The sequence below is a fragment of the Rhinolophus sinicus genome, linkage group LG09, assembly GCF_036562045.2.
Source record: "Rhinolophus sinicus isolate RSC01 linkage group LG09, ASM3656204v1, whole genome shotgun sequence".
Lineage (NCBI taxonomy): Eukaryota > Metazoa > Chordata > Mammalia > Chiroptera > Rhinolophidae > Rhinolophus > Rhinolophus sinicus.
The window spans coordinates 21,417,501-21,437,793 of NC_133758.1; the positions used below are offsets into that span (position 1 = coordinate 21,417,501).

At 39.0% G+C, this 20,293-nt stretch overlaps 1 protein-coding gene across 2 annotated transcripts in view; it reads left to right on the forward strand.

Annotated features, from left to right (window-relative positions):
- The window catches only part of SKOR2 (SKI family transcriptional corepressor 2), a 49,786-nt gene that overhangs the window by 17,077 nt on the left and 12,416 nt on the right, over positions 1–20,293 (forward strand). For both annotated transcript variants that reach the window (XM_074340019.1, XM_019739664.2), the window contains exons 5-7: positions 10,941–11,006; positions 11,387–11,485; positions 19,716–19,783. In XM_074340019.1, coding sequence (XP_074196120.1) covers positions 10,941–11,006; positions 11,387–11,485; positions 19,716–19,783 — 233 coding nt within the window. The remainder of the gene's footprint in view (positions 1–10,940; positions 11,007–11,386; positions 11,486–19,715; positions 19,784–20,293) is intronic.

The window sequence follows — 20,293 nt, forward strand, 5'->3', positions numbered from 1 at the left end:
AACAGAAATAAAGAAAATAGGGTCTTAAAGGAATCTTATATAACAGCAAAGTACAACTGAAAAAGGTCTCCAAACCTTTGTTTTTGTTTTCTCATAAAGGAAACTTCTCAATATCTTAAATGGCAAAAGGCAAATACCTATTTTAATGGGAAAAAATAGCTTTATACATCATGGGAAGAAAGCTTTATATATATATGGTCAAATATTTCCAAATTATTTCATGAATGTATCCTATAAATATTGGTCAACATCCAATTTTGGCTGACCACACTGAGTTACTAAAAATAATTTTGTGGTATATCATTGGTGAGTGGCCACCCCACGTCTACATAAAATACACAATGTTGGCTTTTTGTGCATTCTGGCTTTACCTGTTTGTTACCACATTTTAAATATTTTTTATTATCACTTCCACACATTAAAGCCTTATGTCCCTTTGAAAATTAATAAAATTACCTTTCACAAATTTGCTCTAAATGTCTAACATGATAAAATTGTTGTGTGGATTTTTCTCTTACAACCTGAAGTGTACAATGCAAAGTCACAAAGGCAGTGGTATTTGCCCAGAAACTTCCACCTCCCTACCATGATATTTCACAAAATTGAGGACTGAAATGGAAAGGATTACTACCAAGGAATCTCTAATGAGTTTGTGCACGCACACACGCATACACATGGAGGTCTCTAATTCTGTTGGATTGGTTCCGTAATATCTAGCCATTTCCCAGACATTTCTAGATAGTCGATTGCCTCTGTTTGTTTGATATGTGTAGAAATTAATAGCCACTGGAAACAACGCATGCATGAATATGAAAAAACAATTTTAGGAATATTCCTCAGCCCCAGATCAAATGATATTTAGTGGCTCTGTATAGCTAAAAATAGATTTAAAAGTAGCCCAATTTCTCCCATGCCTGGAAACCACAGATGGGAGTCTATATGTACTCTGCTGAATGCAAATTAACTCGGGCTGTTTCAATAGCTGAAGTGGATGGAGACCTTTGCTAGGTCTGTATTGTACAACCAATGAGCACTTAGAGAATTCTCATTCCTCTGTACCAAAATAGACAAAGCTCAGAAAGAGAATGCCACATCCTAGTGGTATTCTCAGGAACTTACTTTGGAGGGAATTTTTCTTTGGTTTTGTTTTATTTTATGTATGACCCCATTTTGTGAGGAGGCCCCCTGAAGCTCAAAGTCCAATAAAATAAGAAAATTTGCATGAGCAGTGACGGTATTTTTAAAATCCTGTAACCTGTATAAAGTAGGACATGGACCCCACTTTTCATTTACTAATTTTAAGACAGGTTTTAATTTAGTGTTGCTTGTTAAAATTAGTACTTTGTAATTCATACACATTAATTTTAAAGTTGTTTTTGACGGCCTGTATTTGGAGGATTTTTATTTTGAAGTTGGCTGTTGGTGATATTAAAGTTTAAATTATAGTAGACATGTATTTAATATAAAATAACACATTTAGAGACTAAATTCACATCAGACCTTACACTTCATTTAGCTAAACCAGAAATAATTATAAATTATAAGTCTGCCTGTGCTAAACTGTTGTTCTATTTGGGTGCAAATTTTGAAGGAAATAGAAATAAAAAATTTTAAATCTTCTATAAAGGATGTAAAATGTACATAGTTTTACAAGAGCTAACAATGATTTGTACAAAACTATGGGATAATTTGATGTTTAAGTTGTTAAATTTAAAAGTTTCCATACATTTAATGAGAAAATCCAAATTCCACAATCTGGAATTATCTTTTTTTAGGAACTTTGATGTCCTACATTGCAGTAACAGCTAGTATTTATAATTATTATAAAAATTTTCAATTAACATTTCCACAAATGTGCCTACCCATTGGAAATCTAAATGTATTAGAACATACTGATTCCTTCACAGAGTTATAGTCTTGGTTTCATATATATTAAGTCTCTGTAGATTTGTTAGGAACTGAATTTCTCTTCTTCATCATGCTTCGATTTGGATGGCTGGGCTGGTTTTATTTGAAAACAAGTTCCTCCTGGCCTTGGAAGGGGTTTGTTCCCCCACACTTAGTTCAGTAAACCCTGAAAAGCCATCAGAACCCCAAGGATGATAGCCAGAGTGGATAAAAACCATGGAATCCACTGTCATTTGATATTCAGATGGAAATACAAATGCCAAAAGGAAGGAAGTAAAAGTATAGTCAGGATTGGTGTTCACATAAAATTTACTCAGTGCCTGGAGCTCAGGGCAGTATAGTCAATAGTTATGTCGGTAATGACACCTAGTCATGCTATTGATGTATTACTAGTTCCTTCCTCACAATAATTAATTTGATACAGATTCCCAGAGAAACTTGTTCCACATTGATTTTCCATATTACAATTTCATTCTCGCATTATTCAGGGAAGTATGTAGGTAGTACGGTGTATCACATTATTATCTGTATTGAATGGGAAACAGGTGGGCTATGGAAGGGATGAAAACATTATTGAGATGAACAAATGTTCAGGTGAGGAATATACTTTGTTAAATTTATCTTGGAATCATGGGTCACAAGTACTTCATCCTCATGGTTTCTTTTCTGAGAAGGCGGAGATGTGTTAAACACCAAGCGTTAGTTAAGGAGTTTGGGTTCCTGGAGGACTTGGTGTACCTGCAGCTGTCTTGCTTATAGGAAACATTAGCTAATGGTCTTCACATTGGAATGCACACTTGAGAAAATCCCAGAGTGGGCACCCAATTGGCCTGTGTTTGGGTCTTAATGTATTTGCTTGTGGTCAGACTACAAGAATCCATTCATTTAGCAAAGTGTCAAAAATCCAGAGGCCCCAAAGAGATTATGAAGACCTGTGGTTAGCTGCTTTGGGCTGGTAGCAGTAGAAGGCTTTATCAAGAATGCTGTGCTCTGAATGGAGTTATTTCTCCCCATGTAACAAGTGTGAACTCCCCTGTGTGCATGATAGCATTCATTTTTTTTATTTACTCAATTACTCCCCAAATATTTCAAAATACCTACTCTGTGCTAGGCACTTTACTAGGAGATTCAGAGATAGAATCAACACCGGTCTCTGCTCTCAAGTTGCTTCTGATCAAAAGAAGGGAGCAGATCAGCTGTAAGGCAGCATGAATAACTCTAATCCTGGTCTACACAAAATACCATCCAATCAGGTTGATATAACCATGTGTCCTTTAGCCAGTGTTTAATTCAATCATTGTGATTGGAAAATATCAGTATTTTAATTGAGTACATATGCAGTGTAACGTAAAAGAATTGAAATGTCTTTTCAAACTACCTAATAAGTCAGTAAGCAATTTTTAATTTTTTTATATGAATTTCCTCCCCCTGGCAATCATAAATATAGTTTGTCAAGAAATTTCTCTGACCTTTCTCTAAACAATAAGGATATAGACATATCTTTAATGGTAGATACTTGCTTTAATGGATCCCTACTACAAAATCAGCAGCAATACTTAGTTCCAGTTGATTTTTCCGTTCATCATTTTAATTAAATTTAGCCTCCTTTGAACCTTTCAGCCTTATTGGTAACTGTTACTTCTCAGCAATTTCAAAGAGATTTTATTTTTAAATGATTTCTTAAACATCTCCCTGTTAATGGTCATCAACCTTCCACACAGCAGAATTTGTACTTCTGTATAATTAGAAGGACCAGACATGAAGTTTTTAAGCAGCCCAAAAGTCCTTAGGAGCCAGTAAAACTTTTATCTATAGGTCTCCTTAAAATTAGACCCATGGCTTAAAGCCAAGTAATATAGATTACAGAGATAGTTGTTTGGTCAAAATATTACCTATTCAAAAGTATAAATGGCAGCATTTTCTTGCAATCTCCAAGTAAGGTTTTGCATATCTGTTTTGAATAACTTTAGTGAAGTTAAGTGATTTGAAATTGAATGCAGTGGGGTGAGCTGGTAAGACAGCAGCTCAAAGCTATTGCAGGTCAAGGAAATCACGTAAAGTGGACTCATCCCCAATTTCAATCCCCTTCATTGTAGAAAAGCCAGCACCATTGGACTCTAAGCGTGGCTGCATCTTGTTATATGTATAGAAGTTTTAAAATCAATTTGATTTTCAACTTGTATGATTCTCTAGTGTACTTAATATGCTATGGATGGATTTCTGAGAATAGTAAGAAGCAGTTACACTTCTCATGAATATATAGCAGATGAGGCACTCTGATTTATTATTCCATTCTATTTTAGAACATGCTTATGGGTTTTTTTTTAAGAAACAGGAAAAGAAGAAAAATTTTAAAAAGTACAGACTAGTAGATCTGAGTTTTAATTCTCTCACTTCCTAGATGACTTTGGGTAAGCCCTTTAACTACTTTGTGCCTCAGTTTATCCACCTGTAAAATTTGATAAAATCTCCCACCTCTAAATAAATACTGACATTTTAATGAACAATGACTTTTTAGGTCTTTCAGTATATGTATTCAAAATTAAATAATCCCTATATTTTCAGATATCAGTTTCTTTTTATTTATGAAAAATGTCCCTTCTTACTTGTGATTTTTAAAAATGTATAGGAAACAAAGATATAGAGAAGACCAAAAATAAAACTCTCCAGGAAAAAAAAAATTAAGTAGCATAAATTGGCAACACAAGTTCTAAAACTCAAGAGAATTCTGAATGAACTTAAGATTCACTAATCAAAGATATTTGATATTCTGATTCCAAAAGCAATGTGTATGCACCTCGCAATAAATTTTGGTCATGAATTATAATGTTTGCCATAACTCTCCGTTTACTATAACCCCACCGCTATGAATCTTGCTCTTGTTCCTGTTTTTCACTAATGGAGTTACTGTTTTGTTAGTTCATTCTGTACCATACACTCTCCAGTGGTATTGATTTTTTTTCTCTTCTGTTTTGTGACCTCACTAACGTGCCAAGTGTCACAGGGGAAGAGTTTAATGTAGAATTTAACACCAAGAAATTAGCAGAAGTCCATGTCCCATTGATAGAGGAGAAAATTAATTTAACTTTGCTTTCTGTGTAATTGATTTTTTTTAAATGCTTTAACACAAAGTGTCCTTAAAACCCTTTTTAAAGCATATGTCGTGCTAAATTTTGGTTATTGGCAAATGTCCTAGTTATTCTATCTGTAGATTATCTTTGACCCCATTCAAATTGTAAGCTAGGTTGTTAGGGAAAGAGAAAATAAAAATTCCAGAAAATCTAAACTAAATCCCGATTGTAAAACTAAGCTTCATTGTTAAAATTCAGAGTTTATTAAGGAATTAAACATTATAAATGCCATCTTGGTTCATTGTTCAACAGAGGCCAGGCCCTGTGCTAGGCTGGCTGGGAGGAGAGAGGTGGAACCAGCCCTGAGGGCATGACACTGCTTTGGGGAACTATAGGCAGAGACTGTAACCTGGCTAGTGGATTATGCCTTCCCTTCCAGCGTCAGCACCCCTGCACCAGAACACATTAAGTTGCACAGAAGCCCTCACCAACTATGGAAACATCTCGATATTTAACTAAAATGTTTTATTCTTCATCCCAATGTTAGAGTACATGTGTATTTCATGTATAGACATAGCCCCAAACCAAAATAGTTTCATTGATTAAATTTATCCTTGAGTGTGCAATTAAATAACACTCTTTCTATAAAAGGAAATATTTTCTCCGAATGTTTTCCATCAAGTGTTTTCAACAGCAGTCCTAGGGGAACACAGTGGACCTTTCAGTGATACGCAACTTGCTGGCCCCTGGGGTTGCTGGCTGGGACAGTGCCTCTGAGTGCTGTTTGCAGACTCAAGAGAGAATTGAAAAGGAAGACAGCCAAGACACGGAGTAGGAGACCATGTGGGGATGAAAAGAGAAGAAGAATGTATTTCCATAGAAAGGGTGCATGGATGCCCAAATTTTTATTCTTCATCCAAATTTTGTATTGTACCACACACACACACACACACACGATGCAACATTTAAATTATCTTATGTATTAAACTCAAGTTTAGCTTGAGAATAGTAACGTCTATTTAATCAGCTTTTCCTCCTACCCCATGACCACCAACAGAACAGATCATCTGACCTACTTCTTTGGCTCCTAAAATTAAACGAGCTCTAAAAATGTCAGGTGTTTTTTCTGTCAGCAGCAACAGCAGACATATACATTAATATGTTTCATGTCTTGTGTAAAATTCAGTGCTATGATTTTATCTCTAAAGAAATTTCAAAAGGTCAGATAGAAATAAAAATGGAATCATCACAAACTTTCCCAGTAAACTGAAAATACAGAGTAAGTCTTAGACTATGCAAATGGATCAAAATGTGCTTTTTCATTCATAGGAATGAGTTAGTGCTTACAAACCCTTTGTGACCATTGAGGATTTACAATAACGTTAGTTCGTATTTCTTTCACAAACCAAATTGAATTCAGTGCAAACAGCATTCGTGGAATGTATGAGTACCATGTAGGGTAGGAGGTGATGAGGGTTACCTGTACAGCAGGGTCTCCCTGCCCTCAGAAAGCAGATTTTCTAGCTAGGAAAGACTAGACTTGCATCTGTTGTAAAACACCAGAATATTGGGTACAAAGTGGCAGAGTCAAGACAACCAGCACCTAGAATTTAGACCAGGAAGGAATAGGTCACCAGCACTTGCAGAAGTTGGGAAAGGCTTTACGGAAGAGTAGAGACTTGGGTGGCATGCTGATTTTGGATGGACAGGGAGAGGAGGGGCGTGAGCACTAGGCAAGAGAAACAGCGGAAGGCAGAGCCAGCAGATGTGAGAAATAAAGGCCCACCTAGAGTAAAGGGTATGTGTTTGGTGATAGAGAAAAATAGCTCAGCTCAGCCAGATGGGACAAGGTTATGGGAGAACCTGGAGGCTCCAGGGAAGAAAGTTTGAGTGGATTCTGCAGTGTAGACCATGGGAGCCATTGCAGGTTCTTGAGCAGAGGTGTGACATGATATTTAAGAGAATTACCCTGTGCTTTGAAAGGTAATGCTAATGAATCTATTGGCCGTTCTTTGGTTCTTTTCTCCTTTGGATACCCAGTCTCCTTCTCCTCTCCTGTTTACTGCTCATGTCTGCTTAAACATGGCATATTCTCGTATCCATCCGTCTTGAAATTCCAGTTTCTGATGGCTGTGTGAGGGCAGAAACGGGTGGGGGGGGACATTCACCTGGGATGTGGGACCACCTGGTGCTAGAGGACCCTGGAGAGACCAGGGAAGCAGGAACCATGGGGCCCCAAGCTCTCTGGCCTTTACTGCATTCAGCAAGGTGCAGTTTTCCTGATGTGACACGAAGCCGCCTCTACCTACCGGGTGAGCAGGATTTATGGGCAAGGATGCAAGTGACAATGAGCTGGCCTCACGAATGTGCACTTGTGGAGTGCTAGTGTAGACAGATCCCTGAGCAGCAGCTCTGGCCACAGCAATCCACAGGATGTGTTTTATGCCCTAATTATCCATTACTCTCTGACTTTAAGCCACCCAATTGTCTGACTGAAGATATATTTCAGGCCAAGCCTCCAAGAAAGAGTTTCCTTCCATGTTATAATTTTCTCTCCTAGAATTCTACACAATTAAGATATCTATGCCCCCCACACACTTTGTAACTTTTTAAAAGGGAGAACATAGTGAGAAGGAAAATAACGATTTTAATTTTGGGGTGTCTCCAAACCCATTCATTATTTTTGGAAAAGTAAAATATATTTAACCTAATAGAATATTTATAAAAATTGGAAGCTCATTGTCAACTAAATCTCATTTATTTAATCTAGTATTAGACTGCTTTTTTTTTTTTTTTAACCAGATGGAAAACATTAGCAGTAATAGTGAACAAACATATCCAGGCTCCCAGAGGTCATTTTTAACCACCATTAACAATCTGGTTTTTACAGATTAGTAATATACAAAAGGCAGCGGTCCAGATATTTAAAAGGCAGCTGAAGCGTCTGTGCTCCTTATTTACCTAACATTTAACCATTTTAAACAACCCTTTGTAAATGAAAGATTCTAAACTCAAAATTGGCAGATTTTACCCAGAAGTTGCAGCAAAATATCTCTTTGAAATAGACACTGATGTAAAATATTAATAAAACCTCCACAATGCTGATGAAAAGAAAAGCTTATCTTTTTATTATTATTGTTTTTTAAGATTTTATTGGGGAAGGGGAACAGGACTTTACTGGGGAACAGTGTGTACTTCCAGGCCTTTTTTCCAAGTCAAGTTGTTGTCCTTTCAATCTTAGTTGTGGAGGGTGCCATTCAGCTTCAAGTTGTTGTCCTTTCAGTCTTAGTTGTGGAGGGCACAGTTCAGCTCCAGGTCCAGTTGCTGTTGCTAGTTGCAGGGGGCGCAGCCCACCATCCTTTGCGGGAGTCAAACCGGCAACCTTGTGGTTGAGAGGATGCGCTCCAACCAACTGAGCCATCCGGGAGCTCAGCGGCAGCTCAGCTCAAGGTGCCGTGTTCAAACTTAGTTGCAGGGGGCGCTGCCCACCATCCCTTGCGGGAGTCGAGGAATTGAACCGGCAACCTTGTGGTTGAGAGCCCACTGGCCCATGTGGGAATCGAACTGGCAGCCTTTGGAGTTAGGAGCATGGAGCTCTAACTGCCTGAGCCACTGGGCCGGCCCCAGAAAAGCTTATTATTAATATCATCAGTAGATTTGCCTGTGGTTAATATAGTTTCCATTTACTGGCCCTTCGTTTCATGGTTTCATACCTATGTAGACCTCCTAATTGTGAAGTGGAAAAGAAATGCATTTTAACATATCATATTTTAATTTTTTAATTTAACGATCTAATTAAAATGTAATATAAGGCAGGCAGTTCACAAAACACATAAATGAATCGGAAAGAATCTGGTCTATAATGCACTAAGCACATGGTTTCTAAAGTTGCCTATTCAGAAACAAAATATGTTACTTAAATCAAGTTTCGAGTAGTTGGGATAAAATCTCATTTTGGCCTGTAAATGGATACAGAGATATATATACATACTTGTTTCTTCTCTTGTTCAGACTCAATACTGTATGTGAGTATGAAAGGTCTGCACACCTAACCTGCTAACTGAGACTAGAGCAAACATAGGCAAAACTGCACATAATATGCACTTATCTTCATTTCAAAATACCACTCTTCTCGGTTTACATATTTATGATTTGTTATCAACGTGCATGTTACTGTTCTTTAAGACAGTAGTATTTTGTAGGAATTATATTAAGGACTATATTTAGACTACTTCACAGATATTTCCTCATTATTTTATTATATGGAGAGGAATGCCAAGGTACTAATGTTTAAAAGCTTATAGAGAGTGGTCATATCCAAGATGAGAGTGGGAATGAGTTTGTGCAAGTATGATCTAGATAATAGAGAAAATGCCTGACATGAAAGAATTAATGGATGCCAAAGATCTTATTGTCCTAATGATGGGGAGCAGGGAAGCACCATAACTATGCATGTGTGCAGGGATATTTGCATATATTATATTTACATATATGCATTTAAATACACATGTATGCACACACAAATACCTGCACACACGTACTCCCAACAGTCATCAGGTGGAATGCAGAATCGCCATTCGTAATATCATATTAAGGATTTTCCTGTCCGTCCTTAATATTGTAGGCCACTGCTAGGGGAGAAATTCTGTCTCCCTCTTTGCAGGAATTTTTACCTTGACGGTGAAATCTCCCAGTATTCCTACAAGTGCCCAGGGCCATTACATTCCATTTCTTGCTGAGGAAGGGAGATAAATAAATAGTGAGGAGAGAATTGAAATGATGCATTCTGGCCTGTGCTATTAATTTAGAATTTACAACCTCCTGGGGTTCTTTTCAGTGACAACCAAAGACACTTTGTTGAATACCTATTACGTGTGCCACACCATCCTAGGCACTGGCCATGCAGGAAAAAAAGCATCCATACCTTCAAGTAGCATGGCACCTCATGGGTGCAGAAGGCAAGTAAGCACACATTGCTAAGAGCACAGAGGAGGGAGCTAACCTGGGGGGAGGAAGGAGGGATGGATGAAACCTCAGAGCACTTTTGTCTGTATTACCATACCTCTTCAAATGGAATGGAAAGCTTATTACATTATGTGGGTAGTCGCAGATAGCAGATTGAAATTTGAAAACAAAATTCTGGTTAGCTGAATGATTGGATTTTTTTATTCATTTATGTTTTTTGGGTTATGTAGACTCAATTTATGAGTGTAAATAAATACATTTCTTTAGCTTGCCATCATTCTAGTTGGCATATAAGCAAAACAGATAAGAAAAACAATCTAACCTTTGTCTACAATGGAGTTTTTATTGGTTAAATCCAAGTAGTTAGGAAGCTATCAGCAAGCGTGTGACTATTACAAACTAGCATAAGATAACTATTTCATGTCTCTGTTTTATGTTGATTTAGAAAAACTGTCAGTTATTAGGAAATTGCTCCAGGCTTATAAATTCTCTTCCAGGAACAACTCAAACATCCTCCCTTTTCTTTGTCATTGCTCCAAATTTTGGCGACCCAAGATGGTAAGAGGCCTCTGCTTCCACCATCTTGAGGGCCTTCCAACAGACAGAAGCTTCTTCACTTCTGAAAGGAGAGGGACTCTGATCGAACCTCCTCCAGAAATGTTGAATGTTCAACCTCCTCTCTTTCCCATTCTAGCAATTGCCTTCATTGTAAAGGATGGATAATGGTGGAGGCTGGAAGGAGGTTAACATCAGGAATCTGCTTTCACGGAGCTGCCATCACAGGCTACGTACACTGCACCCTCATTTTTTCCAGCTCCCCGCTACGCTTCAGGGGAATTGGGCACGAGCAAATGAGGACATTCGGTTCTGAGGATTTCCACTTTCAAGTTATATTAAATAATAAGCTCTTTTGTAGTTATGAAAAGAAAATGAAGAGAAAAACTTGCAGAAAACAGCCTACAGAAAACTAATATTTTTTTCTCCTTTTTTTAAAAGGTGACCACACACAAGAAACAAATTCACCTCATTCACTCAAAAAGGATGTAGAAAATATGGGGAAAGGTAAAGAAAAGTTTTAATTCTGTAGAACTTCTCTTAGCTTTAAAATGCCATAGAGATAATAGGAGGATATTTTTGTTCTATGCCATATTTTAAGCTTGACAAGCAACATATGAATAATATATGGACCATTGGGTGGATATAATTGAGATTAATGCATACATATCAATCAATACATGACACTGTAATATAATACTTTAAAATAATATATTACATTGATTTATATTCATGGATTTCTGCACAAAATCTATCCTATGTCTATGCAACACTCTTTAAACTGGTAAAATATTTCGTCTTATAATAATAAATTGCCATATATAACAGTTCTCTGGAGAGTTATTTGTAAAGATTAGTAAAATGACTCTTCTTTTTTTCTTTATTAGAAGAACTTCAGAAGGTTTTATTTGAACAAATAGATTTACGAAGACGACTAGAACAAGAATTCCAAGTGTTAAAAGGAAATACATCTTTCCCAGTATTCAGTAAGAAATCACTTTCATTTCATTGCATGATGATATTTTATGACATTTCTATTATTAGACTTACGAATATGATTCTAAGTATTAAGTGACTGTAAAGCACCATTTGGTCTTCCTGTGGTCTCTGTCTAAATATTTGGAAATTTTAGCTTGTTATTTATGCTTTGAATCAGCTCACAGATGAGATTTCTTACAAGAACTTTTGGTATTTATTGTATTGGTATGTGTGTATCTGTGTGTATATATTGTGTATTTTTAAATATATATGCAAATATACATTAAATAAATAGATGTATCTAAATATTCAGTTATATATATATATGTTTTAAAAGAATAACTCACGTATTTTATTCTCTAAGGTAGGAAAAACAAATGAACAATTAATTTTTATTCTCAGATAATGCTAGCTGGAGAGCTGGTTGGTGTTTGAGATATGTATAAACATGAATATTTAAAATTTAACAATTCAGTGTATACACATATTTATTTTGTTAATTGAAATTAGTATAATTTTAGTAGTTTTGGATTCTCTATCCATATTTAATATTAAAATTCCATTCCAACTTTGGTGGCAGGAGATATTGTAGGGTAAAAACTATTGGTTCTACTCCCAGAGTGCTGGAATTTCAGAAAGACTTTATGTAGGTGGCCAGATTTCTAAAGTTTACCAGCCCTGGTCTGAGTCACATTTGGACATATACAGAACAATAGTATTTTTTCAAGTTTTTTGGCGTTTCACTTAGTCATAGTCCTCTCTCCAAGAGAAAGGAAACTGGGAAAGAAAATAGTATGCACGCTTATATTTTAAATTATATACATTTACTATTAATTTTTTCTGGGTCATTTTTTAGAATGTCAGCGTGCCCCTTGTTTATTAATCTGGGCATCACAAAATACATGTTGGCGATTCCTGTGCTAGGGCCATAGACCAGCATCTGGAAGAAGATTTTCCAGTAATTGTGACAATTTAAATAAGATGATCATGAAAGTCTGCATTCACCAGGGTTTCTCCAATGTAATCGTCAGCACAACTGAAAGAGGTGCCCTCTCGGGGCAGTGTTTTTGAATCGTACTAGGTTCCTGGTAACATGTCGTAGTGCGTTCCACCAGAATGCTTAGTGCAGTAAAACTGAAGCGGACGCATGACAGAAAAGAGCTCTGACGGCAAGGAGCAACAAGGCCTGCCAAACTTGTGATCTCTTAGTACCCACAAGGGAGGTTTGGAACTCAGTATTTGGAACTTAGAGAATGCCTGCTGAGGCTTAGAATAAGATCGAAGGGAGGAGAATGGCCACTAGCTTTTGATAGTGTGTTAGAAACATCATGACCTTTGAAGCTTTGAGAAAAAAGGAAACATATTAAACATATCTTTGAAACCTTAAAAAGCAGATGCTTCCAAAGGATTCAGGGTTCTCTCATTTCTAACAATGTGTCTTAAGAAAGACTGCACCATTCCTTGCAGCCATGAGCAAACATTAAATGATTAGTTTCCTCTATAAGCTGATGTTGATCTAATTGTTACTGAGTTTGCAAATCCCTGCTTTTAGACCCAGCAGAGTGGGTCCAAGTCCCGTTGAATCACTCAGGTGCCCACCTACCTTCCTATGAAACCAGTGTAGCCAGAATTTATCCCATGAATAAAGGCTAATTAATCATTTGAACAAATTAATTTATAATCATGTATACATTTTCCTTATTAACTGCTTAACTATATAACGTGTACATATGTCTATTTTTTTAATTAGAATGTTATAGTACAACTGGCCAACTATGATTCAGACTTGTCATTCAGCCTTTTTATATGAATTAAAATGAATCAGTGATTACCACATATATGAAACACTTCAATTAAACAACAACAAAATTGTCCTCTTTTTTTATCTGCAGTGTGTTCCACTGACCAAGGAAGTGGTGTGTGTGTGCCTAAGTTTGAATAATGCGTGGTTTAGATACACCACAAAGAGGCAGTTAATTTCACACCAATGCAAATAGCAGGTGCACATTACGTGCTGGTTAACTGAAAGTGAGAGGCCGTGAGGCTGGCAGACAGATTTAGATTTACTCAGATGGAGAGGGGAAAACGGAACTCGGTGAAGCCGCATCAAAAGGAAGCATAGAGGAATCCCAGCCAGAGTTTTGCAGAGCTTTTTATGAGGAGGTGGACAGACACTCGCAGTCAGGACACCTAAAATCCAGGTCGCTTAGAGCGCTGGGGAGTTAGGCAAAGCTGTCACATGTGACTATTAGGAATCCAGGCTCAAAAATCGACCAGACCTGCGTACACTTTGGGGCTCTGATGCTTCCTGGTTGTAGGACCTTGGGAACTGTATGCTGGCCCAGATCATTCCAGTATCATAGGAGGATGAGAGGACTAAGTGAGAGGACCCACGTGAAGGGCTGCGCACACGCCTAGCACGGGATAAGCGCCCCGTAATGTCAGCTGCGATGATGATGGGGGATAACGGAGCAGAAGGCGCGAGAGGAGGTTATTAACATTGAGCTCTAGAAAAGCATTTCCTAAAATGGGTCCACATTTCTGAGTTTCTCATGGGCTTCTCGTGGTTCTGAGAGTTAGTGAGGACGCCAGGAATGAATAAAGGTAAGGACGAAGATTAGAGGGAGGAAGAGGAGGAGGAGGAGGAGAGAAAAGGAAGAGGAAGAGGACGGAGAGGAAAAAGAGAAAGAGGAAAGAAGAGAAGGAGGATGAGGATGAAGGGAGGACGAGGAAGGAGGCAAAGGAAGTGGAGAAGGAGAAGGAAGAAGAGAGAGGAAGGAGGAGAAAGCAAGTCTCTTGGAGGCAGGGGGCAGAGATTGAGAGGCGGAGGAAGAATAAGCGTGTCTCTCCACTTACTAGGATGGAGGCTCAGAGCTGCTCTCCTACGTACTCTGCAAGCCCCCAACGGGGAAATGCCGGGAGGAGGACAGAAGCGAAACAGGCAGGCATTTGCCATTAGGACAGAGGTAGAGAAGCAGGATGCTTAGCAGCGAGGTTCCACATTTGGTGGCCCGACTCCCCCACTGAGAAACCTTAGGCAAGTCACCTCAGCTCATTTCCACCTGTAAAACGATGCTACTACCTACCTCAAAGGGTTGCTGTGAGTGGCACGGATAAAGTGTTTAGCGCAGGGACTGATGTGTAGTAATGTGTGTTGTTGCTACCATATTCCGTTTGAAAGTTTGACCCTTGCAGTCCTGCAGGGACTTTCTAGTAAACCAGTTGATATCAGAAGCCAGAACTTCTGGAGATTTACTGGGCTGTAGTTACAGAGGATGGAACGCGCAGTGGAATTTGGTTTGATACCCACCCTGCCTCTCCAGGCTTATTTCCACCTCTCCCCCTGCACAGCTCCAGTTCTCTAGCAGACTGCTCTCTCCCTGCGCTTTCCACCTCTGCATGCCGAGTTTCTCCAGCCTGGAAGCCCCCACTTCATCTAGGTAGTCCTCGTCTTTTGGGACACAGATCAGGTTCCAGCACCCCCAGAAGCCTCCCCACTTTTGCAGTAGGCACCCTTTGCTGAAGTCCTACTTGTTTACTTATAGCTTCACTCCTCTTTGATTGTTTCCATGTACTGCTCTCCTCTACCTTGCAGCCTTGTACATAGGTTCAGGAAAGCGTGTTCTCCGGCGGCTGCCCACATTGTACCTGGCATATTATGGGCACAAAACATGATGGGTACAAATTTTGGCATCATCTTCAAAGAGATTAAAACTGACAATGAAAGATGGGGTTGGATCACTGAAATCTGTTGTATAAAGGAGATTAGTGAGGGCTCATGAGTTGAGTCCTTGGATTTGTAGATCTGATGACAAATTCATGGTACTTGAGAGAACTGAGCGGAAAGGCCAGTTGGTTATGACAGAAAAGGCCTAATGACTGGGGCTTTATGAAAAATTTAAGTAGTAGATTTTGACCCTGTCATCATTTTAGATTCTTATAAAGTATTACGCTTCCAAGTTACTGTTAAGGTTACTTCACATTAAAACCAAACTACATTTCATCTTTATCCCATCTTTCACCTGTGGCTGTTACTGGATTCATTCTATCTTCAGTGGTTTCCATTCTTCCTCTCTCTTTTTGTAGCATCCTCTGGAGGAGGAGAGATGGCAGAATTCTAAAACACTGTACACAGATCCAAAGTCACAATAGTTGTTTAAAAGCAGTGATAAAGTGAAGTCTTTGTAAACAAAATGAGCCCCAACGCCTGTTGCTTGATGAGTAGGATATACCAGGTGAACCGAAGGGACCATACGGGTTTTCTTACTTCTGGTCCCAGTAATGTAGGCTGGATACTTTTCATTGTCGTTTGGAAAATGCTTTGGCTTTTCAAACTGTGTACATTGACGAAGCGCAGCCTTTGCCCCTGTGCTGGCTGACAGACTGGGCTTCAGTGCTTTTCTCTCCTCCCTCCTTTTATACTATTGCTTTCCAAAAATAGTTGGGTTTTAAGTGATTTGCATTAGAGAAATTGGCTTAGTGATTTTTTTCATCTCTAGTTAAATGGGGCCTTCATCACTCTTTAGAACATAGCAAAAATGTTAAGGTTTTTGATTTCCATTTGCCAATGAACAATCTTTATGACTCAAACGTTATACACATGCTTGTGGAAAATCGTAAATCAACAGAAATACAAAGGGAAGAAAACAAAAATCACCTATAATCTTGTCACCTAGAGATAACCAATGTTAACATTTTAGAGTTTCAGCCTTTTTAGGGTATGTGAAAGAGTATGAATTTTTAAAGCTTTTGATACATCATTTCACGTTGCTTTCCAGAAAGGCTGTACTAAGTATATGCCCATCCTTAGAACACCACATATTTTTTCTTTTCATTTTTGCTCAATTACACGGGGAGAAAAATGGTACCTCATATTTCCTTTTCTTTCATTACTAGGGATGTTGAACACTTTTCAGGTCGACCACCATTTGTATGTTTTGTGAATGCTCATTATATTCCCTCCTCATATATCTTTTGATATGTTCATTTTCTTATTGTTTTATATGAATTCTTTATGTACTAAAATATTAATTCCTTGTCATATCGCAAATATACTTTTGTTTGTATCAATTACTTTTAAATGTTGACTATGCTGTTTTGTGTTTTCAGAGTTTAATTTGTTTGTAGTTTATTGTCACACCAAAGTTTCGAATTCTTGTCTAATCAAATCTATCAATATTTCCCTTTTTGGTTTAAAGACAACTATTGTCTTTAATGCCCTTCCCCACCCCAATCTTATAAAATATTCACCATTTTTTCTAACACTTTACTGGCTTCATTTTTACTTAAATAATTATATTAAGTGTACCATCATAAAGCAAGAACATGCGTTAAATAAGGGCTAATTATCACCATTCCACTCTGAATTGCCCTTAGCATCTTCTAGGGTCGCAGGTAGGTGCCCCAGCCAGGTCAGCTTCAGGTGGCCCCTTATTCCTAATCCATCTCAGTTCACCACCCTGGTCAGAGGCACCTCGGGAGCCTAGATGGACAGAGGAACCTATGGAGGCTCAGAGGACAGTTCTTTCCTTCACAGAGGGAGATCTGCTTGGGATGTGCCCTGGTGTCTGGAAAACACCCCGATCTTCCTGGAAGCTTTTGAGTCTGGGTACAAGGCCAATGGCCTTGGAACCAGGGCAGTTTGTGGAGTGCTTGTTCCCTGTTACCCGATGCCCAACCCATGGTCTTTGACCTGGCTCCACAGCATCCTGAGATGGCGGGGTGGGTGCCAGCCCCTCACATAGTACCTCACGCCTCATTGTTTTCTGTGTAAGTCAAAAGCACCCACTCCCCCTTGCCCAGCACAGGAAAGACAGAACTGGGTGATTGGAGCCCAGCTAAACCAGTTTACCTTGTCACCAAATCTTAAAGCACTAGAGCCAGAAAAGACCTACAGAGCATCTCATTCCACACCCTTGTTTGTTCAGATAAAGATCTGAGCCCCCAGAGTGGGGTATTTACTGTCCATGGCAGAATCCAGACCTTCTGGTGGATACTTTAGTGTTCTTTTCACTCTTCCTTCATTAAATAGCCCTTGCTGTGTACCACTGTGGAGGGCTTTGGAAATTTTAAGTGTCTAAAACTTAGCTTACTGCCCTCCAAGAACTCGTTGGTTAGCTGGGAGTCAGAGGTAGAACAACTAACCCTAGTAGGTATTATGGATGTATTAATAGAGGTATGTATAGAGCACTGAGGAGTACAAAGAAGGTTGACTAATTCTGGAAGGAGGAGGCAGGAGAACCACTGAAAATTTTCTGGAAGTGATGACATTTAGGCTGGCCTTTGAAGGAAAGGGAGCTGTTTACTGTAAGAGCAAGACCACAGCAGTGGCACAGAGAAAGAAGCTGAAGAACAATGCATGTGCGGACTGGAGCGTGGTGTGGTGGGTGACGGGGTGCAGGGAATTTCCTCCCGCACCCTTAGCTGCAGCCAACTGAGGAGTCTTCCTCACTCCTCCTTCCACGTCTTTGTGTGGAATACTGTTCTCCACATCTCTGCTCAGGCATTTCCTCCCCCTTAACTCCCTGAGGGAATGAGGGCCTCTCCCTCCACCCTTACTTTGTACCACATACTTCCCTCTAGAACAGTATGTCTCACATCAAATTCAGAGGTGAAAGTAGGGATTGGGTCTTTTTAAAAAATGTATTATAAAAGGCAAAACTGTGGAGACAATAAAAAGATAAATGGTTGCCAGGAGTGGGGCGGAGAGGGACGACGAGGCAGAGCACAGAGGATTTTTAGGGCAATGAAAATACTCTGTATGATACTAGAATGATGGATATATGTTATTAGACATTTGTCCAAGCCCATAGGATGTTCACCACCAGGAGCGAACCCTAAGGTACACTATGGACTTTGGATGGTTATGATGTGTCACTGTGGGTTTATCCCTGGTGACAAATGTCCCTCTCTGGTGAGTGATGTCGATAATGGGGGACGCTCTGCATGTGTAGGGGTGAGAAATCTCTGTAGCTTCCTCTTAATTTTGTTGTGAACCTAAAACTTCTCTAGAAAATAAAGTCTTTAAAAATAAATAAATGCATACATACATAAAACACGCTTGAGTTTGCGGAAGGAATTCCAACAGTATGGAAAGGTAGATGTCGAAAAAGGAAAAGGGAAAATGTTTTTAATTTCTAAGGGCTCAGCATCTCACGCGTGGTAAAGGATTTATTATCTTGAAAGCGATGGGAAGCCAGTGCAGATTTTTTTCAGCAGGAGAAAGAAAGGAATGTAGAGGAGAGACTGGAGGCAAGAGGGTCAGCAGGGAAAGTATTCAGGGAAGGTGTGTCTGCATGTGGGAGGTAACACCGGCCAAGAGAGGAGAGGATGGAGGTGGAATGTATAGGACTCACACCACAATTGGATGTACAGGTGAAAGGCAGAAGAGAGGAAAAGAGGATGACAACGTGTCTGCTTTCTTTAAACTGCAGATCTGATTTTCCACCAAAAGCTGGTTAGCCAAGCCCACACTTTTAAAGAGAGCCCATGGAGAAGACGCAACAACACCATACACATCAGGCAGTCTTTTCTTTCCATGAATGCAATAAAAATGATTGCTGTGCCGAGTAGCAGAGATATTTTGCATGACAGTATCTCTTACAGCTCCTCCCTTCTCAGATTGAGGCGAACTCTGTAGAACCGCAGCAGACCCAAGGAGAGCCATAAAATATGGCTGATACAGGGACAGAGAGTTTGCAGGTTGGGAGGCTCAGGCCAGAGTGTGTTTATCCCTCTCTTAAGAGTGAGAAGGGCTGCAGTGAAGCCAGGCAGGCATATCTAATGGACCAATGTCTTATCACCCAGAAGGTATTCCATGCCCAAGAGTCTGCCTTTCCTGTGATCTCAGATTGACCCTCTTACTCAATCTGGACTTCAGAACACAGTGAAAGCGTTCAATACCTGTGACTTGCTCAAGTGTGCAAAGTTAGCGAACATGTTTGCACCCGACATTCCTGAGTAATGATTATATGCAAGGGATTGTACTAGATGGTTTATGAGCTACTGTGACATATGGGATATAGACCTTACCCTCTCCGAGTTGACTGTCTATTCTGATTAAATGATAGTCTTGAAAATATTCCTTCAAGCAACCATGTTATTTATTTATTTATTTTTTAAATACCAGAAATGTGGAGGAGGTTTCTACGGGACTGTCAGTAATATTTTTTTCTAAATATACTAAAAGTAGATTTTGCACTTCAATTAATTTCTTTCTCTGTGTCTCTCTCCTACTAGATAATTTTCAGGATCAGATGAAAAGGGAACTAGCCTACCGAGAAGAAATGGTGCAACAGTTACAAATTGTAAGATGCATTTTTGCTTAAAAATAAATGTAACTGGATGGGCTTGTTTTCAAACCACCCAATGTGTATGATTTTTGCTGTGAAATCCTTTGGTCCACTTATTTCTCAGCTGGTTTAGATGTTAATTACCAAGAGATTTACTTAGACACAGGATAAACAGATGTGTCAGTACGTTTCCTCTGAACATAACTACCTACCATGTGTTAATAGACAGATGTGTGAATTGTCTCTGTGGGCAAACCAGAGCTACCTGCATCGTCTTCCACTGTGTAAAATTCCAAATGCAGTGCTGGAATGTGCTAGAAGCTCAGTGAAGGGCAATTGTCTTCCATCTTCCCCCTCCTTGCACTGCCCAGACCTGACCCAGGCTCTCCACTAGCGATAGAACTTAGTATAACACAATTAATCAATTCAATTCACTTGAAAGATGAAAAGAAAGGACCTATTTCCAAATGAAGTGTGTTACTCACTCTATTCTAATCATGTCTACAAGTGGACACTGACCAAAAT